The sequence below is a fragment of the Lepisosteus platostomus genome, chromosome 14 (assembly GCF_059453375.1).
Source record: "Lepisosteus platostomus isolate fLepPlt1 chromosome 14, fLepPlt1.hap1, whole genome shotgun sequence".
NCBI classification, from domain to species: Eukaryota; Metazoa; Chordata; class Actinopteri; order Semionotiformes; family Lepisosteidae; genus Lepisosteus; species Lepisosteus platostomus.
In genome coordinates, this window is record NC_142624.1 from 4,395,709 (window position 1) to 4,421,465 (window position 25,757).

The window sequence follows — 25,757 nt, forward strand, 5'->3', positions numbered from 1 at the left end:
GATGCGACGGTAGCCATAGTGTGCCAGTTTACTCACCACACAACAGCTGTCAGCAGGGACAGAACAGAGTGATGAAGCCAATTCATAGATGGGGATTATTAGGAGGCCACGACTGGTAAGGGCCAATGGGAAACATGGCCAGGATGCCGGGATAACACCCCTGCTCTTTTCGGGAAACACCCTGGGATTTGTAATGACCACAATCAGGACCTTGGTTTTAAATCTCATCCAAAGGACGGCGCCTTTTCACAATATAGCACCCCCATCACGATACTTGGGCATTAGGACCCATACAGACTGCAAGCTGAGTGCCCCCTACTGGTCTTACTAACACCTTTTCCAGCAGCAACCTTAGGTTTTTCCCAGGGGGTCTCCCATCCAGCTACTGACCAGGCTCACACCTGCTGAGCTTCAGTGGGCTGCCAGCTGAGAGTTGCAGGGTGATACGGCTGCTGGCATGTTCTTGTGGGCTCTTCCCAAGACCGTCACCTCTTGCTGAGTGTTTAACAATGGCTTCCTCACGAGATAATGTGCAGGTTATGCCCCAGATGCTCTCCTTGTCAGCCTCGAGCCCACCGGAGCATCAATGGCATGAGCAGAGAGGAAATTTTGCTTTCCTTTATTGCCAACAGCCACTCCTTAACACCTTTGACGCCACCTCGTGTTCCGGAGGATTGCACAACAGTGGAATCTTCTTTGACTGCCATCTAAAATGTAATATGGATTATTATTTCACCTGCAAAGCCCACAGATTACTTTGAGGATAGCCTTACTTTAGGCTTATTGATTCTATACAAGGTTTTCTTCCTCTGACTAAATAGGCCGAGCCCCAGCCCGGTATTAAAGTACCAGCTCACGAAAGATTAAAACGGAGCCAAGGTGGTACGACTGACACATCTCTAATAAAAGAATCAGTTATAAACCAGGTTACAGAATATTGGAATACCTCTCCGTCTCAGAAACAAGAGCCTGACACTGGTCACAACAGCTCTCAGATAATAACACCCAGACTGCATTGACACAATTTTGTGCATGTGACTCTCAGTACTAAATGTCGCCAGACAATACGAGACAGCCTTCGGCTCTTGTAATTCATGTCTTAGGTACAATGGTTTGATAAGAAACAAGTAATAGGTTTATTCCATGCTGAAAAGAGAAGACAGAAAACACAACGTTTCGGCCGTGGAGCCTTCTTTGGCAATGTTTCGATCGTTCAGTTGCATTATTGTAGGATTGTGACAAAAACATGGCTGTTGTCTGCAGGTGTTGTCTGGGTTGCCGCGACAACTCCACCAAGACTTTTGAAAGCTGGCTGCCAGGAAACTTACAGGACGGGGGGGTGGAGGGGGTAAATTAGCATTACACAAAGCCGAGAAACAACTTCAAGAAAGAATTCTCATGATCTGGAATAGGGGGAAATGAAGAGTAATAAACATACAGCCAATACACTATCACAGGATTTCAAGGTTTAAAAAAAAAACAGATTGTCCAGCACTAATATGCTATATCAGTTTTAATGGAACAGTTTTTAAGCATCACAAACAATGTTATGCAAGGTCACGACAAGAAAATCGCATGGTATGACAGGCCAACAGTAGCAAGCAGAATTAAAGAGACCGAAATTACAAAATGACATGAAATTAAAACAAACCTACGGCACTGCACATTTTTGTTAAGTGCATAATTTTAGAGAGGACTGGGCAAAGGTTTGCAAAAGGCTGAAGATATCGATTAACACATATAAGAAATATATTTCTGGGACATTTGCATTGATGAAAGGATTAGACTTTGAAATGAAGAAGAGCCCCCCAGCCTCAAATATCACAGAGCCTGTTTAAAAGACTTCAGTCAAAACTTTCATGTTGAAAGTTTAGCACACAATCAGCTGTGCTTAGTCTGCTAAGTAGTCATTCTTACTTATAGTAAATCACTACTGTCTATCCCATAGGAAACGGAACAAATTCATCACTTAATAGTTGGAAATAAAGGCCAGTAATGTATTGTACTGTACAGAGGACAGGTGATTTCCAAGTTTCCAATGTATAGTGTACCAATCTGCACCCAGTCATTACAAGAGTGATTTTTCAAAATGAAACTTTTTTCCCCCCATTCACACTGTATGATATCATCCGGAACAACACCTGCTGAACTGGATTTGGGTTTCCAGTTTCTTTTTAGTGCCTTAAAAACATCAGTGCTCCCACTTTTACACAAAACAAAATCTGAAGAATTCTAATTAGCTTAAATACAAAAAGAATTACCAGTACATTCATACTGTACACCCTCACGAGGAGAAGCTTTTTGACATTGAACTACAGTAGTGAGGAGATCCGTGGCCTTACCAATCACTCACTTCCTAAAATGTTGGGTAAAAGATGGAAAAAGATGTAAAGACTCTGTCTGAAGTGCAGGAATCTATTTTTATGCCCTCACCCAAAAAGCTGCAGGAGAAAAAAAAACCAAAATAAGCAATTAAGAAATAAAAAGAGCTCACAGAGAGAAAGAGCAGCCCCATTCAGAAAGGAATGCTTCTGGAACCGAATGTGACCATGGCTATAATGAAGATCACCTTTTTCCAGCTATGCCTTAATTTTATATGCCTTCAATTCAGATTCAAACCAAAAGGGTATAGGAATGTCAAAAAAGTACGTTTTGTGTACCAGGAACCAAAGAAACAAAACGATGGCTTGGCTGTATTCCCTTAGTGAATGTATTTCCATCCTCGAGCTCTATTCAGAAGCTTTTTATTACATCGGTCATTAAAGAGTTGAGCATTTCTCTTCCTTTACTCCTCCGAGAATGGTTTCTTGCACTGTGAGGGCAATGTTAAAGGAAATCCTTTTTCAGACCTAAACATCTGAATGAAAAGGTCAATGCCTAGTAACAGAAATATGAATCCGAGACCAGTCAGAAATCTAAGCGCCCAGATCTGAGCAACAGCCCTCCAACAAGTTAATTGAAATTCATTGAAGTCTGAGCGTACGCAAAGAGGCAGAACAAAAGACAGTAAGGGGGGGTGAGGGGGGGACAAGTTTCTTTCTCTGGGAAGTAGGGTGGAGTGGGACCCCTGGCTATCTCACCCTGGCACGGGGATACAGGAGACACAAACAAAAAAACCCTTGTCTTTGCATGTAAACGCAGTTTACATTTATGCAAAAGAAAAAAGCCGAATGCCCTTAATCGTGACTGGCAGGCTGGGTGACCTCTCTTCCACAGGCTACCTTGCACACAAAAGCTGGCATTTTCAACCCTTTTCTTTAAAGTCTGTCCAACTGCTTTAAAAAAAAAAAATTATTATTCCCGCCTAGTGACAAGGAATGGATAAGTCTTTTATTTATTTATTTAAAGCCTCTGAAACCTCCTTCAGGGGCAGCTAAGGGGAGAGTGGAGGCTAAGCGGAGGTTTAGCCGTGTTTGTCTGGGCCCTTTTGTAAGTGGCGGGGCTTTTTGGCTGCGACTGACAACCGGCTTTGATTCACAGGCTGACAGGAGTCAGCCTCAGCACCCAAGCTGAGACCTTGCTCTGTTCCAGCTGGCGAAGGAAGAAAAGGGCTTGGGTTCTTTTCACAGACAGTATTGCAACACCTTCAGTTTCCCCTTAGCAGGAAGGGCAACTTGCAGACACACACACACACACACACACACACACACACACACACACACACACACACACACACACACACACACACACACACACCGAGCTTTAGTTTACTGGCCTATATTGCTGGAGCGGGAAAACTGCAGGTCTTGTTCAAGTACCACCACAACCAGGTGACTTCTTGACAACTGCGTGTACTTGGAGAATTATCAAGAGGTTTGAGGGCAACATCAGTGTAGCACTTCAAGAAATTGGAACAGAACATGCCTTGTTAAGATTCTTTCAAAAGAAAATCAGCATTTTAACCAATGTAAGGAAGCACTTCTTCAGGAGTTTGAACAAATATGGCTGTTTGGGTTGCTCGGTTCCTTAAGAAGAAGACAAGAGCTTGACGATCATCTTGTTGGCACCTGACTATGATTAACCATTCACGAATTTGACTATTCATATTCTGATACAGGCTTCTGTTTCTGGAAGAAAGCTCCAACAAGTTCATGGGCACCCATGTACATAAACATACACCTTTAGGTGAATTTCACCTCTATTAGAAGTTAAGGCTATTGCTCACAGCAACTGAATGTAATGTACTGAGGAAACAAGTTAAGGACACACAAATCCAGGATTAAAACTTTAGGTATTCAAGACTTCAGGTGTGACAGGTGTAGCTCCTGCTACTCACCATTAATCTGCGTCTAACTTTGTTGCAACCTCTGTAGTCAAGACATTTTTTGTTGCAAAAAGAAAATTAGAATCGATCCGTAATTGGTTTGCTTGGGAGTATTTCTAAACTCTAGATCATTTCACAGATCAGATGCGACATTCCCAGGTTTTTATATTGGTCAAACATCCAGGGTTCTAGCCCTGTTTACAGTTTTCAGAACAACCATTTCCTCATCTGACGGAGGGAGACAAACACAGTACAACCCTCCAGGCCGAATAATCTGCTAATCGTTTTAGTGTTTTTATTTACCAGTCCAGAACAATGGGCATTTTGTTCGATGAAGCAGAATCGAGCCTATTGTTTCCGGCACATTCTGAACCAAATTAGCGGTACAATTTTCAGACAGCAGAGGTCAGTCTTCAGTGCAGCACTGTGTAACCCGATGTAAGAGACCGAAGACTACAAATCAAAAGTCTTGCTCCTGAAAAAGAGAGATTTGATTTTTTTTCCCCTCTCTCTAAAGCACTGTACATTAACGAAGAGCAGTATCCTCATTTTTAGGAAACAAGTCCAACTCAGAAAAACAATACAGAATATACAGTCTTAACAAGTAGATACGTTTACACAATTATGTTTGTGAAGTATCAGTATCTACAGTATAATTATTTTATAGTAAGAGCCAATACAAAACAACAAATGACTATTGAAACAAATAGCATTTGTTTTGTTTTAAGTACACACAGTGTATAATACTATGATACTATGAAGAAACTTAAATATTCATTATTTCACTCACCAGCCCTTGGGAATTCCTCCTGCACTCAAAGATAGAGGAGCATTTTTTTTGTGACAAATTGATTTCCATCTTGTACAGAATCTGTGCTAGTGCTAGACACACAACTGATCTCTGAAAGTCTGGCAATTTGACCATTTGAAATTTCTTCATCACAAAGATTGTGAGCCAAATCCATTTGGTTCTTCATTCTGTCAGAAAATAATGAAGCTTAGCATGGACAATTACCTTTGTTATGCCTTAAACATACAGGAAGATACCAGGGTAACAGCTCAGGATGAGAGAGACATTAGGTTAGAAATTCAAGTTGACAGGTACATGTACAAAACGCAGAGAGTGTTCCAGATAGAGAGCTTCAGCTGGGATTAAGGACTGAAATGTGTGACCTCAGCTTTCATGTTACCTGCTAAGGAACTTGTAAATAAATTCAGTTTTGCCATTAGTATCACTTTCAGTCTTTTCCCAAGATGCTAATGAATGTTTTCTGCTACAAGGTCAAAAGTATTGGTAATCTGAAAAAGTACACAATTTATTCTGAAACTTTATCTTTCTTGACAGCAATATCTAAGGCATATCAGCCAGATTCAACAGGGAACTGCGGATCAAAGTTTTGGAATAATGGCGTTAACTTGTGAAACTACCAGGGTACTAGCAGGAACCTAAACTAGCAGGTTTGCTGCTGGAAGGTAGCCGAAATCGAGGTCTTCAGCTTAAACTTTCTTTAGTTTAGTATTCTAAATACTGAAAGGTTCCAATGCAGATTACAGTTGTGACACAGTAAACTTTAAATTCTCTCAATTTGTTCATTTATACCTGCTTTTGAACACAACAAGACTTAATTTTTAGTTTTCCCAAATGCAGTTCTAAAAGCATTTTTGAGTAGGACCAAGTTTAACTATAAAACACTGTTATTTTGGCTATATACTGTACAGTGTATTATAAATAACTGTACATTTCACATTCCCTTTTTATAAAAACATCAATTTGGTAATCACTACAATTTATCATCAAGAAAAAAGAAGGTGGAACTGACATTCAGATATAAAATGGAGGAATATCATAGCTTTTGGCACACTGAAAAAAGAAAGTTAATTCATACCAAAATAGTAAAATAAACCGAAATATCAATTCCTTTATATACTTCTTGATTTCTCTGTTTAAGGGTTTTAAAAACCTGAAGCCTTTCTTTTGACATTGTTACCAATTTTCATCATTTCAAATTTGTCATATACAGTATTTGCATCACTAAGATGGTGACTTGTTCTGACATGACTACCACATTACTTACAGTCTGATTCTGCTTAGAGCCTTGACGTGTTTATAACATAAGCTACGTTTTTAGCACATGTATACCATATTCTATTACATGGAATATTTAACGTACACACAGGTGTCTGTTCTCAAATCGTGTTATGTTTAACAAGTCTTCGTATTAATGTCCCAGTTCTAAAATTTTAAACCAAATGAATATGAAAAAGAACATAATCAATTTCAGAATCATTATTTCCATATTTAAAATTCAAATGAGAAATAGATTACAGCACAAATGCATTTGCTGTGACGTCTTCGCCACAATGGGCGTTCAGATAATAAAATGTTTCGTCTGCTGCCACCTGATGGACCGTATTGGTACTACACGACTAACTTGCAGATTGAGCGCTATCACTTCCTTTTTTAAAATTAAATTGACCACATTACTGTACAGTACATGTGACTTCAAATACATGAATTTATTAGAGGAGTGCTGTCTAACTGCCCTTGAATTTTAATTCCTAATTTCAAACTATCGTCTGCCGACTCTGAAATACACGCACTTTTGAGGCGGTAATTTATACAATTAAATTTGTTTATATTCTATTAATGTACAATTAGATACTGTAAAAGGTCAACGTAAGAACAAATTCGAGTCATAGTCATCAACTTATGTCAACTTTCAGAAATAGTGATTTTATATTATATTCTGCTGAGCTTGCCTCTCTTTTCCAGTGTGCGACAACACCCGTCTAATTGAACTTCAACTTACAAATTGTAAGTAAAGTACAAATGCCGATCACTTCTTTTCTTTTATATACGGAATCAGAAATAAGTACCGGAAACAAATCCATTATAAGTTATTAAGCGTCAAAAGATACATCATTCACCCATGTTTATCCGAAATGAAGCATGCGCACATTCGATATTGATTAAATATTTTTGACCTCGTTTTGATGAACTGATCACTCATGCTTAACGTGAAAAACTCGGACATATACTGTAAGTGGTAAACTGCAGAACATCAAGTAAAAAAAGCAACTCAACACGCCTAAGAAGGCTGTCAGCACAGTCGCTCGCTATCTCGAGTGTTCACAACCACGAATCTCTAACCTGTTACCTTTGCAGCCAAAACCACGTCTCCTCGGTAAGATCGATGGGTTGGTCCAAGTCTAATCGTTTGATCATGATTTTGTCCCTCTGTGTCCCTCTAAAATTTGCTTTAGGGTCTTAAAAGGTCACATGTGTTTTGTAACTGGTATCAACCCCACACCAATTTGTGCGTTTCAGAACTGCCCCCATTCAGGTGTGTTGCTGGAAATGTATCCAAATGGACCCCTGCAGAAGGAAAAAGAAAGCTTATTGTGAAAAATAAACTTCATTTCACCTCTTTCAGGTCAGCATACACTAACCACTTAAGAGCTGTTCAATCAGAAATTAGGGTAAGAAAGTGAGGTAGCAGGGGTTAGGGTGCTGGACTAGAAGGTTACAGGTTCAAATCCCAAATGAGACACAGCTGTTGTCCCCTTGAGCAGGGTGTGGCACCTGAATGGTTATGATAAAATACAAGCTGTAAAAATGGATACAAACATATGCTGATTTGGATAAAAGCATCAGCCAAATAATGCTTTATAAATTATTATAAATTAAAGTGGGTGGCTCTGTGGCTAAGGATCTGCGCCTCTGTTCAATTAAAGGCATCAATCAGCTCTGGTGTTTTAGAGCTCAGTTGGAACAGAAAACAGCTGACGTAATCAATTATCTACAGAAGCTCATTTTTTTGTGATTGAAGGCAACTTGACTTCACAGTGGTGCTTTGAATACTGTATGTCCTGGGACCTCACCAGTCACCCTTCCTACAGGCTCAATCTGACGTTACAGCATTCCGGAAGCACGACACAAGACCTCAAGCTGCTCCTTCACTTTGTGAATGGGAGAGACCCTATATCACCCATGAGTGCAGTTCAGTATCCACCCGGGTGAGGCAATGACATGCATTTTGCAATAGCAGTCCCACTACACAGGAGATCAGATGGAGTAACAATGGAACTAAAGGGGAACTTTAAGGGGGGCAGATTGTGTAGAAGTTATATTGTTTCTGATGATGGCTATTCGCTCGTGACTTTCACAGGATGCCCCCTGAAGATGACTATTTCTGAAGTTGTTGCAGTTATACCCTTTCTTTTGATGCTCAGAAACAACTTGCGTTAACAACAGGCATTATCTATAAAAAGGCGTGAAGGTAAATATGTGGACATCTGGATGTTCGCACTACTAATGCACTTTGTAATGACCTCAGAATTGCATGGATCCTGAGGGTGAGTTCCTTGACTGGTTTATTGTTTGTTTTATGCTCATTCTTTTCTTTTTTGCTGTTGTAGGTTCAGTTTCATTGATACAAGATATCTGTACTATCGCCTACCATCAATATTTTGTATTGCATTTTCAGGGCCTTTTTTAAAAGCGATGTGTAAGAAGTGGAAGTGCACTAAGCAGAAACACAGAAAGTGAGATTCATGCAGGAGGAAAAACTACAAATAAACAGTGAAATGAAATTCGGAAGTAGAATACAATACAATTGGAACTTACTCAGATAGGCACAGGATGATTACCAAAAGTTTAGATACCTAAAAACAGTACCTTAAGTACCATTTTAGGCTTTCATAAAATAATGTACTGGACCCTAATTACTTCATTTTGTCCAAATGCATCATGGTTAGGTATGAATAAGACACGAAGAAATCTAAAATGTCAAGTATACTCAAATGTACCACTACAAAAAGGCATGTTATTTCTGTGTATAGGAGAACTGCCTAATAATACATCTACCCTATTGCCTTTTTCCAATGGCTCAAGGAAAGTAGACGTTTTCTAGATGAAAATGTTTAAATTATGAATCCAGTAAATAGTGCTTTGAAACTTGCCCCATCTTCCATTTTCAAATAATGAAACAGGTTCATTACAGATCTATATTTATATTAAGCATGCTACTGTACATTAATATATTATATTATTATATTTATTAATATGATGTTAATCACTGGCACAAATGTGTGCTGGTAAAATGTCATATTTACAACCACAAAGCAGCACGCCTGATTCAGTTCATGATTTTCTTATCATGTATGGAAGTACCGAATTTTGGTTCCTTTTTACATACAGTATGAAACACAAGCAGCAATTACATTTACAAAGGTATAACTGTTTACAAAGTATCAATACGATCAAACAGACTGAATACAAAACATCTTTGTGATATTACTGAACGTGCAAAGGTCTGTAGTAGTTTCATGGTTTCACTCACAGCTGACATGATTTAGCAGAGAACTTGTTACAAGGAACGTTTAGAAATTAGGAAGGTATAATCGGAGCTGTCCACGTAAGTTAGCACAAATTTGTTTTAAACAAAATACACTACATCTAAAAAAAAAAGGATACTTGCCCAAACTGACATTGTCTCAGAACAGCATCTTCATTAAAAAAATAATCTGCTATTATCAACTGCTCATAACAGTGCAGTGTACTTTCTTAATTGCCTTGGCAAATAATCATCACCATTAATGACCCAGATCTATTTACGTCTCTACTAAAAATGATGATGCTGTTGGAAAAACTGAATTTAGTAAAAGAAAAGGCAATGGAAGAATGAGTTTAATAAAAAAAAAACATTTCACTGCGGAGTACAGTACGTTATTACTTTAATTCTCATCTGTTATTGTGTTACAATTGTAAGACTGTTTACAAGACTATACAACGGAGGCAAAACATTCATCTTTCCCCAGATTACTTCATGATGATCATTACAGCAACAATTCCTTGATGCATGCTCAGAGCCCGTTTCTTACATACTATGCATTACTAAAATACTATATACTGTATAACTGGAGCTATATATTGGACTACAGGTTCTGGAGAAGGCGTAAAAGTCACCTTTAAAACATCAATTTGTAAAGATCTAAAACCCAATTGAGTTTCCTTGTGCTAAAAAACACAAATGACACATCACACAGGTGACCTACAAGACCTTCATGGCTTCCCAGGACCCTATAAGATCCTGACGTATGATGAGATATTCTTCTTTCAGGCATATAAATTGATTTTTTTTTAGCCAATGTGTGAAACTGTCAAAACTGTACATCAGCTTACATAGAATGTGAACAATGCCCAGACAATTAAATCAGAAATCACTCTGAAAAACTGAGATCTTTTAATTGCAGATAACAACCAATGGGTACTTGTAGCAAGCCTTCTGGCAAGATGGAAACAATATCATTACAAAAGGTCTGCAGGTAAAGAACATTAATGTACTAACACTTAGAAAGCTTCAAAAGGGTGATTTACTACCACTGTGTCTTTATAACAAGTAGTGATGTAGAGGCAATTCTTCCTGGCTGCACTGCTCTGCCTTTTACGTTTGCAATAGAAGCACTATAGGTCGTGTACAAAGTAATTTTTACAGGTTTTTGAATATTAAATTAAAGTGATTTAATAACGACTACTGGCAAACCTTTTCAAACATTGAATTCATACAACTTTTCCAGATTCCCACAAGACAAGGTCCATTCCATGCGTCAAATGTTAGGAAAGAAGTTCTGTCCCCTCCACTGGAGTCCTCCTGACCATGATTAATCAACAGGGCTATCTGAAGAGAAATTTTAAAAAGAGGCTATGTGAGCGCTCTTGAAATGAGAAGATACAAAGGAAACTGAGGAATCTAAGAAAAAAAAAGTCCGATCTCTATCAAGGAACCGGTATACACCACACAAGTAGGAAAAAGAACTGGAAGGACTAAAACTATGCTTGCAATAAAAACTCCCACTCCTTACCAAGTTTAATCCGTAATACTACTGTAAGTAACCGATTTTTGGTTTGCCAAAATACTATGCAAGGCTGCATATATAGTCACAATAACTATTTTCATTTAGAAAACATAAAAAATTGCCATGCTCCTTTCAGCCAAACTCAAATTCTTACAAACATCGCAGATTTTAAAATTGACACTTCGCAAATCACAATTCAATCAATAATTTGAACAGAAAAAAATCTGCAATACCCTGCTATATTTTGGATTTTCCCTTTTTCTAAACTCTTAAGATTTGACAGGATCAAGTTGTTTTCATTTACAACAGGTATCGTGGCAGATTATACTTAATTCACTTTAGTCTCTATGCTGGGGCCACTGAAATAAAAGCACAACCAGTCAGAAGAAGAGCAGGTAGCACCTTCCTGATAACTTCGTATTTAGATTAATTTAAATTAACTTTGGTTTGAAAAATAAGAGTATAATCTACAAAAGGTTACAAACGAGAGGAGGCCATTTGGCAATAGCTAGTCATCCATGGATCTCAGGGTACTGGATTCAACAAGATGATTGGGTAGCGAGCTTGTTGCATCCTCCTACACCCCTTTGCGTACATATGTACCTCCTGTTTTGAATGGGCTTCCACGTAGTTAATGGATGGGGATGATACCCGGACTTACTAAAAACGTTACAAAGCAGTGTTTTTGATCACAAAGCATGTGTTTCATCTTCAAGCTCAAAGTAAAATGCTTACTTTTTTAAAAGATAACATCCACAATCGTATAAGAATATGGGAAGAATGAAACATACAGGCAACAGCATTCCTAGAAGCCTCAACCCTTCTACCTCTCTTACAAAACAATTGATAAAAATGAAGCCTGATTGAATCATTCAGATTAAACAAACTGTTCAGTGGAAGTAAAAACACAAGGATCCTAAGGTTTTGCAGACTAAGCTTCTACTCCCTCCAGACTTCACACTTAATTTGTTTCTTTAGCTGATGCACAACTAACTACACATACTCAGACCACATTTTAAAGTGCCATCTCTACTGTGGTGTCACACTTTTGTTCCAAAGCTGAATAGTCATTTTGGAATGCTCAAGTAGCTCTGTTCTTCAACTCTGGCCCAAGATAACAGATCAGCAAGCTTTATAGTACTGTAAAAAATGGATAAACAGATGGAACCTAGAAGACTGTGGCTCTCAAGGGCAGAAACTGAGGAACACCACTTTCAGTCAATAACTAAAATTTATGTAGGCTGAATATATATAAAAATCTGATCATTTAGATTTGTAATCTTTATCCATTGTAGTGCAAAGCCGAACAGATAACTTAGAGTTTTTTAAATGAGGGAGTTTAAAGAACAGGAGAAATAAGTAATAGTTAATAGTATGAATGTGCCTGTATTAATATTGAATCCATAACAGGATTCAATATATTTACTTTGGTTTGTAAACCAATATCAATGGATAAGTCTCTTTTTACTATAGTGGTGAAAAGACTAGAAGGAGACTTGAAAAATGTCACCATTTTAAGTAATAAATGTCCCTTTCCAAAAATGTCATAATTCAAGTTCTCCTAAGATCAGAGAGCATCTACACACAAAACTATTGAGCTTCTGAACGCCCGGCATGGCCTTTTGAAAATGTTAAACATTTAATGGTGTGATTTTCATCACAACGGGGGAGAAGACATCTCAGATTACCCAAGAGTTCTCAAAGTACTCCTGTCCCAAGATACATTGTCTGTTGTGCACCAACGCAGAATCAGCTGAAGCTGAAAGATCACTTCCTTACACAAGGACAAAGGTAGCTTGTTCCCATGTATCCCTATTATGGTTTGAGGTAAAGTCATGCAAAAAAAAAAAACAGACATATTTCACAAAACACAATTCAAGATGACACCTACAGAAAATGCCCACCTTTTGAGGAATGGGTCTAGAGTCTCGTGCATGTTGCAGACAATTTCAATTGGGTCAGCAAAAACAATATTGATGCTTACCATTACAAAACCGCAGGAACCCCGATTCCTAATATTTCTTTATCTGCGTACACAGATAGAATACCAATATGTTCATGCCTATGGCCAAACGATGAGGCAGTCTGTACTCAGGCAGGCAAGATTTACTTATCCTTCCCAGAACAAACATCACTTCCTTATACCATCCTGAAAGTCACCAACATGATTTCACAAGGAAATGGTGTACTCGTGTATGTCATTGCGCTCATCACTAAACTAAGGTATATACAAGTGATGGAAATATATGTATGTTATTTTTAATAAGTTACATTTTTGTATTTCCAAATCCATAAAGCAACTTGATTCAGTTTCCATAATGTAAAGACCTGTTCTGTAAAATGACAGCCATACTGTCAATTAATGTTTCAATAGAAGACTAAAAATGTTAACAAGCTGCTTACTCCAGAAATGCCATTTTGTGTCTCTGTACATGGCATGTATACATGTATGAATTCAGGTATATGTACAATTTATTATTCATCATCGGGTTACTAAAGATTACAGATAACCTTACCGTTATGTTTACATAAAACTAGTCCACTGTCAACATATCTGTCAGGCATGACAGAAAACACAGCCTTAATCAAACTTTGTTTAAAACGTTTGTGAAAACCAAATCATTTCACAGCACACTGCCAACATAATTTTCTCAGTAACCTACCACCTAATATACTATAAATCATGGTCCGGTCAAATCAAATTCTTTGCGATGGTAAAAGTTTCAGCTACGATGACCACGCTCTCTCGATTACATTTGTAATTAAATTTCTTGTGAATGTGGCTACATTTCACTGAGCAAAACCCTGGTACGTAATTATATGCTTATATTTAGAAACAGGAGAAGCATCTTCGAATTGGCGATAAAGCTAGGAGTCTTCCGTCTGCGGGCAGGAAGAGGGTGTCTCTGTAGGCTGCGCCACTGTCAGTTCCTGCTCTTCTTCCCTCGGCTCTGAGCTCAGGCCCAGCTCCGCGTCCATCTGATCCAGTTCTCTTTGGTCCAGCAGCTCGAAATCTTCCTCCTCCAGGCCCCCAGGTGCCGTCGCCTCATGGGCAGGGCTTTCAGTCTCCTCTTTCAGGTCAGTCTCAGTCAGGGGCGTCTGGGGCTCCGGAGGGAGGAATTCGGCTATAGAGGGGCCCTCGCTGGCCTCGCTGGAGCGCAGGAGGGCGGACAGAGTGTTCTGTACCACAGTGGAAATGGCCGTGCTGACAATCTCCTCGCTCAGGGCCTCAAGGGAGAGCCCCTGGCCCTGAGCCTCCTCTCCAGTCCCTGGTGGCCTCCCGTGCCCGTTGAAGTGCGTGTTGACGAAATGCAGAGGGGACGCCAGGCTCTGGATCAGGAAACCTGCGGGGCTCTGCTCCCCGGGCCCCGGAGGGGCTGCCAGGGCGGTCTCGAGCTGCTGGCCCACGCAGCCTCGGGGGGACCCCTGCTCGATCGAGGTGTACTCGTCCACTGAGGGGAACTCTGGCAAGTCTTTGGAAAAGGTTTCCTCTGGCTCACTGTTCATGCTCTGCTGGTCCAAGTCTGCAAAAACATAAAACAAGGGGAAGATAACCACAGACGCATATATAAAATGTATGCATCCCTTTACACATTTTCTACCTCTCTGCACATCTTCAGAGATGCTATCAGAGCAGGCGGCACAGTGGCACAATGGGTAGCATTGCTTCCTCACAGCACTGAGGCCCTGTATGCAATTCCTGAGGTGCTATCTGCATGGAGTTTGCATGTTCTCCCTGCATTCCTCCAGGTATTCCAGTTTCCTCTCACAGTCCAAAGACATGCTGGCAGGTTAATTGGCTTCTGGGAAAATTGGTGCTGGTGTGCATGTGTGTGCCCTGCGATGGACTGGCATGCAATCCAGGGCGTACCCTGACTTGTACCCGTTCCTACTGGAGCAGGCTCTGGCTCTTCCGTGACCATGTAGGTGTTAGACATTAGACAAAATGGGGGTCAAGTGGGTCCTAGTGAAATATAAAGAAAACCAAAGTTTTCATAAACAAGTCATCTTATATCCACTGTCCCTGTGTGAAAAAGTTAACACCCCCTTAGATTCAGTAACTGCAAACAGACGCTTCCTGTAATTGGTGACCAGTCCCTCAGATCACTGTGTGGGAATTTTGGCCCATTCCTCCACGATGAACCGTTTGAACTTAGTGACATTTGTACGTTTTCTAGCAGGAACTGTTTGTTTCAGGTCCTGCCACAACATTTCTATGAGGTTTATGTCTGCACTTGGACTTGGCCATTACAAAACGTTGAATTTCTTCGTACGGTCTCAATTTTTTAATAAATTCGTCTTTTTGAAATTTTTGTCTTTCAAATCACCCTTGAAGTTGAAGGTAAAATGACAGGATCTCAAAAGGTATTCACAAATTCCACAGGCGAACTTACAGTTACAGTACCTCGTTATTTAAGCCATTATTAAAGTGAAACGTGTAATAAAAACTGTGTCTCTACAAACCAAAAGATTCTTAGTAAGACACAAACATTAGAGAATGAAAGAATCAGAATTTTGGAATTGTAGTCCTTGTGCAAGAACCTGTGACTAAAAACCATCCAACCTGCTGAATCACACCCGTCATTCCAGTGACATTGTCATTCAGTCTGTGAATGCTATACGATCTTCAAGATCCCAGACATATGAATTCACTTACAGTACCTACCCTTTGTGAAATCACTACACAAGTGCAGGATGTTTTTTTTTCTGAGAAGCAAAACGGGTTTACCTTCTGACACATCAGTGAGCTGTGGTGTTGTTGCCCTGGAGACAGAGAATCCACCGCTCTCCAGAATTGAGGCCTCTTCGTCAGACAGCTCCGAGTCTGTGATGGCCAAGGCGAGAGCAGCCGTCTTCACGTCCACCTGGCAGAGACATTAACAGCACTCCAGCCCTTTATTTCCGCAGTACATAAATAAGCCACTGGCCAGTCCGATACAGACACAGGCCTGCGAATCCTGAAGTGTGGCACACAAGACCTACTTATTTGCAGACCCATGGGAAGAGTACTTACAGTTGGAGAGAAACAGGAAAGCTCCTCCTCACTTTCACTCTCGGTCTCTGCCAGCGCCTCTTCACTTCCTTCTGGCTCCTTTTTCATTTCTACACAAGATGTTAACTCTTATAAGACCACAGCTCTTAAATGCAAGATATGTTTTTCATATCCTTACATCCACTACCAGAGACTTGCACCCTCTCCTTATTTACTGTATTACTTAAAAAAAAAGCATTTCACCAACACAGAATAAAGACACCCACTAATTAGCTGTTTGAGCCATTCTAGGATTCCTGAGCTGCTGACTAAGGGGGCAAGAGGAGACCTAAAACTGCTTAATACAGATGCAGATTGGAAATATATATTTACCATTTACTCACACTGAATTGGTACGAAAGCCTGCAAAGCTCAGTCATTTTTAGAAAATTTGACATTTAACAGTTTTGTAGCTTTTGCTTGTTGATACGTTTTGATGGCCCAAAATAGTGAAGAATTAGAGGAATCCAAAAGGGAAAAGTTGTTTGGCTTTTCTCAGTCCCTATACACTGTTTACAAGGATCCTAAGTCAAACAATGGCCCGTGCCTTTGATGCAAAATAGTTACAAAGTCTGTCAATGTAAATATTAAACTAGGATAAAATTGGATCAACAATTCAATAAAACAGGCCCTTCATTAAATCTATTAATGACTGTTTATTTTGGCTCTGTCTTTTGTCAGCTGCCCTGCTGCTTTTCTTTAAAAGTGACTTACTTTTCTTCTCATGCTTGCGGTGCTGCGTGCCTCCCTTCATGCTGTAGTCGAGTTTCATCAGGATGGGCTCTAGCCCAGTGTACATCTTCTGAATCAGCTCATGGTATACCACCAGTGGCCAGAGCAGTACACTCAGCACTGCGGAACACACCAGAGAAACAGAAATAAAAAAACTGTCTTGATCTTGTTTTGAGACCTCCCATAAGATGACCAATTTAAAAAGTGGGATTAATGTCAGAGAGTGATATGCACTCATATTTACTTACATATAATATACGAGATCATTATTCCTGGGATGTAATGTCCAACAACAGCCAAAATTGAGCATCCTGCACACATCATCGCACAGAACTGAAAGAACATAATAAAGAACACAATACTTAATTCTGAATAAGACCACTTACACCTAATACAAGTATTCCTTGTATTTACACAGTAGCTATCATTCTGAAGGCCGAGAGCTTCACAAATTGAATGGGAATCGATTCATATGAATGTGATGAAGTGAGAAAACCATCAAGGTCAGCTATTGGTAAAATAAAGGTGGGTTCGAATAAGTGGAAATTAGCCAGGACGTGGGGGTTAACACACCTAGTCTTCATGAAAAGAGCACATTTAAGGCTCTTACAAATATGTATTGTATGATCTTTAACAACCACCAGTAGAGAAGGTGTCAGTTTAACACCAGATTTGATGGTCAGCATTTTCCTATTGCATAGTGATTGCACCACATTGAAGCGTTAGTCAAGAAGAGCACCACCTGCTGGTCCACTTGCACCACTTCCAGCTGCAACATGATTTTCCTTGAGGTGATCTTCCATCCACCCATGCTTGAGTAAACCAGAACAAATATAATGTATAAAACAGAAGAATAAGTTCCAAAAATAGGGGTTTTGGCTCTTAAAGATAAAAAAAGAGATCACTTTCATCCGTGTAGAAATATGAATAATTTCTGCAGTGTAATGCCATGTTTAGAGATGGTTAGAGAGGGTAAAAGACAGATAATAAGCATTATATTTACATGTATTTAAAATAATGTATAATATGGATAGCACAGTGGTGCAGTGGTTCACTTTCCTGCCTCATAGCGCTGGGGTTCTGGGTTCTATTCTAGACCTGGGCCGCCATCTGTGTTGGTTTGTATGTTCTACCTGTGCTCTTGAGGGGTTTCCTTTGGGTGCACCAGTCTTCTACCATAGTCCAAAGACATACCGGTAGGTTAACTGGCTCCTGGGAAAATAGACCCTAGGTGTGAGTGAGTGCATGTCTGTGATTGTGTCTGTGTGTCTGCCCTGAGATGGACTGGGCGTCCCATCCAGGGTGTAGCCTGCCTCACGTCTGCTGCTTGCTGCATACAGTAGGTTCCGGCTCCCCTGTGACCCTGAACTATATACTGTATAACATACTGTATATTAAAATCTACAAAATATTGTGTTGAACTCTTTTACATTAAGGAAAATGTTAAAGCAATGATAAAGGAGTAAACATAAGGTATTACTGCTTTGGAACAAATTCTGTTATACCCTGGATGGATTCTGGTTGAATGAAAACAATCTTCACTACAAACAGATTAAGAGTACAGACAAAATCTTAAATCCCATACATTAGAACATATCAAAACAAGTAGAACTAGGCATTTCAAAGTTTAAACTATATATTCTGGAAATGTAGTGCTTGTTCTCCAGCAATCACTTTAGATAAAAATCTATTTAGATGAAGACCCGATCCACTTGATCATGCAATCATGTTAATCACGAGAGATATATTACCTTGCCATGATTGAGCCGTTTGTACTGCAGCATTTCTTGAATGTAGAGGCTGCAGGTCAGGTAGCTCTCAGCCAGATGGTGACTAAGCTCTGGAACACTTAGGAGCCGGGGATGCACTGCTATATTTTCTCTGAAGATACAGAAACAGTCCAGTCCCATTTCAAAAGTACTCCAATTGAGAATTTTTTTCCCCAGCAGAGAACACCAAACACACAAAAATAGACAAAAAAATGGATGCAATGTATGCTACAATAATGGGGCAAGGCTTGGAAAAATGTGTCAAATATTTTAATAGCTTCTAGCTTTGTTTTCAGATGTCACTCAATGGTTCAAACATTTAGCTAGAGGCCTTATGACCAAGGAGTGTTTCAGTAGGAGAAAGATTAGATAGGAGGCCAAGACATGTCAGTACATTTCTACTAACAATTTCTAAAAGTATTAGTATTAGGAGCAAATTGTTGAAGTTTATTAGTTGTTTTTTCTTTGTACAAAGAAGTCCTATTTTTCTGTAACTGTTTTTGTCATTTACAACATGCAATATAAATAGTGCTTTGTTTCATTTTAAGTACCCAGATTTCTTTAGTTAAAATTAATTTACAAACTGAGAAGTCCTACTCAAAAGAAAAACCCGACAAATTGAAAATGCAAACACTCGCTCATCTCAATGATGGTTTCCAGATTTGTTCAAACAATTTGTCAAAACATGAAAACCACTGTCGCTGCCATACTACACACCATTTACAGGCCTACTCAGCCTTCAAAAAGGTAACATTAAGTGCTTCAAGACATTCTGAAGAGAACGTGGCGAACATGTTTTTTGGTTGAGTACATACGTGTCACTTCCGGAGGCTTCTGGGTACCGAACTGCAGCCCAAGCAGGAGAAGCAAAAGAAAAATATTAAATGTTAAATGTTATATTAGAAGGACATCTATAGATAGAAGGATACTTCACTAATACTTTTTTTAAAAAAAAGCTCTACAGTAATATTATTAGCGATGACTAATTTTAGGGTCATGGTGCCTTACTGCATGTACGTACCAATACTGTTGATAAGGAGATTTGGGAGCTACAGTTCCCATGACATGGTGCAAGTTTTACCTCAGTATTATATCTGACCAGAAAACACAGCAAATGTTCAAAAGACTACTGAGGTGAAATAAGGTATTAGTCACTTCAAAAAGTAACATGCACAGCTCTTTCGCCTGCGTATACATCCAAACTGGGTATACTGGTATCTTTCTGCATTTTTGTTCTTGTATTTTTACCCTACTTGACATTCCTATTAAATCACCTCAGCACCTGCATCCAATTACTCGCTGATCAGGTAATGTTGAAACAATTGATTAATCAAAGAGATGTCAAAAACCTTTCAATTCCAAAATGTTATTTCTGAATTTTCTAAAGATTAACACAGACTGATATACTTGTTTTTTTATGTCAGTGCCACAAACAACAAAATTGCATCTTGTGTAGAATTTGTATTTGTCTTTTATTATTCAAGCCAACGGTCACTGCTGTGTTTTGGCACAAGTATGTTTAAATCAGACTCATTTCCATCAATTTTAATATTTTACATTTCATTACATGTACAACTTCATAATTGATGAGGATCTCTCTTCTGTTGTTCAAGGACTGATAGCAGATGTTCCCCAGTATCACAGAATGATTTGATAGCAGGTACAGCATTGGAAACTGAATCTTTGCGACAGGATAGTTACAAAAGAACATTCAAACAAAGAAAAAAAAACTTGATCACAAATCAATTAAACCCATTATTTAATAAAGTAACTTTGAACTCGCTGAACTGAAGAAGGCCGAAATATATTCGGCACCATAAACCAGGTTTTGAAAATCATTTTGAAGCCCAGTTATTTTTGCCTCTTTTGAAAACCACGATGTCTGTGTCTGCTGAAAATAACATATTGCATGGTATCTAGCCACTTGATATGCAGGATAATGTAAATGTTAAAGTTAATGAACTCATCTCAATACACATGAGACAAAACAGTGCTTTAAACTTAATCAAGTCACTTACACCTATAAAAAAAAAGAAATATTGAGCAGTTTAGCCTTCTACTTTGATTTCTGCCAGATGTCATTTTTGGAACAATTAAGTAGAAGCATATTCAGATCATGGGAAATTGTCAAGAGAGGAGAAATTTAATAACCGTGTCAGTGCCATGTTTCATTAATACACTTTTACAGCATCACCTGGAAAGCTGCTACACACAGAGTGAGCCCTGCACCACACATTTTGCTGCTTAATATGAAACAGCTGCCACCACCACTAAATACTGGTTAACAAAAGGCAAGAGTAACTTCAAATAACTAGCCACACTGAGATGGGCAGCTGAAAGCCCAACAGCAAAAAAGAACTGGGTCAGGTCAAATCGGTCAGCAGGACCTATTTCCATCACACAAAATGACACGATTCATTTATTGCTTCTTCTTGGGGTACAGCTTTTTCAAAACCAAACAGCTCGCTTAACACACAATTAATGTGCTGGAACAAAAATAACAAATCAGCTCACGTTGTATCTAAAAATACAGTTTAAGCTCCTCGTATGGCTGACTCATCCTGTTCAAGGCAGATAATTGATCAGGGGAGATCAATGAAGGGCGGATAAGCAGCAGACAATATAATTCAGCAGCTCATAACTAGGGTGGTGTACTGTATCAAGGCTTGGTATTGAAAGTTGAAGTACCATCCTGAACCTCCAGAGGGCCATATTAGCACTTAGGTACCACGGACCAAAAGCCAGAGAAAAATACTCCAATCCCAAATGGAAGCCAATCCAACATTTAAGCATTGTACTTTTTTTCCCCACTTTATCACAAAGTCAGCAAAGGGCTCTTTCCTAAATAAGAATTCAGCAGAATTTCTGTAGACTCAATAAATCTGAACTTTATTTGGGGGGCAGTTGTTAAATTTTTTTAGGGTTCACTATCACTGTCACAACGCAACAAAAAATATTTTTGTACATGAGGATATATAAAACCATATTCTGGTCAATAGCTACAGCTAAGGTTTAGAGAGCCAGCAGCCATATCACCCTGCAGCTCCCAGCTGTCAGCCCACTGAAGCTCAGCAGGTGTGAGCCTGGTCAGTACCTGGATGGGAGACCTCCTGGGAAAAACTAAGGTTGCTGCTGGAAGAGGTGTTAGTGGGGCCAGCAGGGGGCGCTCACTGCTCACTGGGTCCTAATGCCCCAGTTTAGTGACAGGACACTATGCTTTAAACAGGCGCCGTCCTTCAGATGAGACATAAAACCGAGGTCCTGACCCTCTGTAGTAATAAAAAATCCCAGGGTGTTTCTCGAAAAGAGTAGGGGTGTAACCCCAGTGTCCTGGCCAAATATGGCCTCCTAATAATCCCCATCTATGAACTGGCTTCAATACTCTGCACTCCTCCCCACTGATAGCTGGTGTGTGGTGAGCGTTCTGGCCCACTATTGCTGCCGTCGCATCATCCAGGTGGGGCTGCACATTGGTGGTGGTGGAGGGGAGTCCCCATTATCTGTAAAGCGCTTTGAGTGGAGTGTCCAGAAAAGTGCTATATAAGTGTTAGTAATTATTATTATTAGAGATGTATAGGTATCATAGACACTCTATCATTGATGATAGAATCCCTTGAAATACCGGGTTTGAGTAAAAAGTTTTATTTCTTGTCCATCAGGAACAGTTTCAATATAAACACAAAATACAACCAGCCCGTTATAATTCAGGCTTTCATTCACTTTCCATCCCTAACCATCCTCCTACGAGCTCCTCACATTTTTTCTCAACTACACAACTTCACACACAAACAGAAGAGCACCACACAAACGTCTCACATTCCAGTCCGACACTGTGTCCCACCCATTAGTTAAGAGCTGCTTCTGGAATGTTTATTACCACAAATTACATATACGGATCCCGGTCATTAAGGAATCAAGAGTGCTCCAACAGTGTGTAAAACTACCCCTCTGTGCACGCTGAAAGCAGGTAGGGTTCTGACCCTTCCCTGCTCCGAGACGCTTGACTGTCCCAGTTTACCTGTGATGGCAGGCAGTTTGTCTTTCCACCTCTCCAGCAACACCAGCCCCAGCAGAGACAGGCTTAGCAGGAACAGGGGTCTCAGGGTCGTGGAGGACAGAAGCCTGTACAGAGGGAAGAACAAAAAATAAAGGAAAGCTGACAAATGACATCCTTTCACCAAATAATAGGTTATCATGACAATGTGCGGATGCATGCTGTTTCGAAGAATCACAGTTACACGATCCAGAGGACTCAAAAACAAGACAAAAAAATCTCCAAACAAACCTTCCTGTCTGTACCAGGAAAACCGCATGCAAGTCGACGAAAAAGCCTCCCCCCCCTCAGAAAAGAGCTCTCTTTCCGGATGCCTAATTAATTGATTAGAAACACGCTGCTGAAACGACACAGCTGGGGGTCAGGAAGCACTGGCTGGCTCACGCGAGCAATTAACCTCAAATTCAATTATGAAGCTAGGTAATTAACGACAGCCGGACGGGACTGTCATGACACTGTGGACATCTGCAACTATCCTACCTGAGATCAGCGTTTTCTTGGTATGGAGACACAAATCCCCCAATGAAGTTAGATGATTAAGGTGCACAGCCCTCCCAATATTTTGAGTTTCTTTTGGTTGGAAAACTTCTCGATTGGCATACAGCTGCCTACAAGCAAACCAACCCATTGTACACGGTAACATGTTTCTCTACCACAAACCCCATACAGGCATCGATGTCAGCAAGTTAAAAAAAACAACAATTAACTTGTAGTGTCAATAAGAGAGAGTGACAGCAAAGACATTACTGTCTCCGAGTCTCTTTCCACCCACAAACTTGCACCGCAAATAAAACCAAGCGGTTCATAAAAATGCCACCCCAACAGCTTCTAGACGAAGCAAAGATGCATTGAAATGTGCACAGGATTTTTTAAACTCAAGTATTTCAATCTAATTTTAGTTAAGCAAACGCGCCGGTGTGTGTGTGTGAACACTTCTGTCCTGTTAAGCTGCGATAAAAACTGAGGCGACTGTCATAAACACTATTTTCATTCTCTCAGACTCGCAGCTGACCATACATTCACGGACCAGACTTTTTTCAGTAAATGCGCTGCAGTTTTCTTTCTAAAATGTCCGGGCGGCGTGTTTTAGACAGGAAGGCCAATGGACATTTCTGCTGTCAAGTTGCAAGACATTTTTTTTTAAACCCAGGTTCTCTCTCACAGTACGGTTTGCCGACAAACGCAGGCACGACCTTCCCGACTAAAAAAAAACAAAACAAAACAAAACAAAAAGAAGACGGGCTCTGAACTCCACCGTTTCTGCCTTTAAAAGTGGCGTTTATCACAACCGAGCAACGACCACCCGGCTTATGCGTTTGTGCGCAGTGCCGTTACTCGCAGTCTTACATGGCGTGACTAACAGGACGGGTTTAAAACGCGCTGGACCCGCCCCGTTCCGCATAACGGTGTCCGTGGCTTTCAAGAAAGGGCCGGTAGCCTTTAAAGGATGAGATGTTTTACCAGAACACGCCATTCAGCGTGCAGGCGACGACGATGCTGTGCAGTGGCCTCTCCCACACCAGCAGCCTCTGCACCCAGAGCACGGCGAGCTCGTACTGCGCCAGCAATCCCTGCAGACGTTCGCGGAGCCGCCGCAACTCCGGGCTGCCGTCCCCGGCCGCCCGCTCGGCCTCCCCGGCCGGGAACAGAGCCTCCAAGGCGTCCGTCGAGGAGGACATGAAGGGATCCCGACCCACCGCGGCTCCTACCTCCTCCCCGCTCGCCATCTTCCAATGTTGTTGTTATGGTGCTGGAGATCACGGGGTCGGGAGGAGGGGACGTTAACCCCTGTCATGTGACCCCGCTTAAAGGTCCCTTGCGTGGCTTCATTACTGACACCTGCTGGACAGGGGTGACAGTGCTTTAAAAGGTTTAAATATTTTATTTCTCTTTCAAGAAAGAAAACTTTTGACTTGGGATTCTATCATCACAATAATTACAAAGTAATCGTTTTATGACACCTATCCATCTCTAATAATAATTAATAATAATTGCTTACACCTATATATATGTACACTCCTTCAAATCCAGACTCAAAACCTTCTTTTTCAGAAAAGCCTTTACTTAACTGGTTCCATTCTTCACCCCTCTGCTCTTCTTAGTACAACTTCCACGGTCTCCTCTACTGTTATTGTTGTAATTGTAATTGTGTCTTATCTTGTGAAATCTTTATTGTTATTTATTGTTATTGTCATCCTGTAAAGTGCTTTGAGAAGCCACCTTTAAAGGTGTTATATAAAATAAAGTTTATTATTATTATATTATATAGCGCTTTTCTTGACACTCCACTCAAAGCGCTTTACAGGTAATGGGGACTCCCCTCCACCACCACCAATGTGCAGCCCCACCTGGATGATGTGACAGCAGCCATAGTGCGCCAGAATGCTCACCACACACCAGCTCTCAGTGGGGAGGAGAGCAGAGTGATGAAGCCAGTTCATAGATGGGGATTATTAGGAGGCCATGATTGGTGAGGGCCAATGGGAAATTTGCCAGGACCCCGGGGTTACACTCTTTTCGAGAAACACCCTGGGATTCTTAATGACCACAGAGAGTCAGGACCTCAGTTTTATGTTTCATCTGGAGGATGGCGCCTTTTTACAGTATAGTGTCCCTGTCATTATTAGGACCAACACAGAAAGCAGGGTGAGTGCCCCCTACTGGTCCCACTAACACCACTTCCAGCAGCAACCTTAGTTTTTCCCAGGAGGTCTCCCATCCAGGTACTGACCAGGCTCACACCTGCTGAGCTTCAGTGGGCTGCCAGTTGTGAGTTGAAGGGTGATATGGCTGCTGGCAATATTACACTAATTATTACAATATTCAATTTTCTTTATTAATAATTAATAATTTGTTGGAGTTATTTAGGGCTATTCTTTACAAAGGATCCCAAAATACTGTACATAACAGAGTGGACCCACTATTGAAGTGAAAACATCCACCTGGGTGAAGTGATTTAGCCATTTTGCACCAGCAGCCCCAGTACAGAACAAATCAGGTAGTGAAGTGAGGATCTTTCACCAGTTTAATTAAGGGGGAACATTAGGT

At 40.3% G+C, this 25,757-nt stretch overlaps 1 protein-coding gene and 1 long non-coding RNA gene across 2 annotated transcripts; both read right to left on the reverse strand.

Moving 5' to 3' along the window:
• Positions 1–3,653: 3,653 nt before the first annotated feature.
• On the reverse strand, positions 3,654–7,609 carry LOC148648755 (uncharacterized). The gene is made up of 3 exons (XR_015926455.1): positions 7,423–7,609; positions 5,055–5,242; positions 3,654–4,739 (listed from the first exon to the last, which is right to left on the reverse strand). It is a non-coding gene; the product is annotated as an uncharacterized LOC148648755 (long non-coding RNA).
• Positions 7,610–9,983: 2,374 nt separating this feature from the next.
• retreg2 (reticulophagy regulator family member 2) lies at positions 9,984–24,474 on the reverse strand. Its single transcript, XM_088606632.1, has 9 exons — positions 24,171–24,474; positions 22,674–22,777; positions 19,471–19,501; positions 18,638–18,767; positions 17,135–17,219; positions 16,869–17,006; positions 16,137–16,225; positions 15,852–15,987; positions 9,984–14,646 (listed from the first exon to the last, which is right to left on the reverse strand). Exons 1-9 carry the CDS (start codon positions 24,434–24,436, stop codon positions 13,991–13,993), a joined length of 1,635 nt encoding a protein of 544 aa, XP_088462758.1. The 5' UTR covers positions 24,437–24,474; the 3' UTR covers positions 9,984–13,990.
• Positions 24,475–25,757: the final 1,283 nt, after the last annotated feature.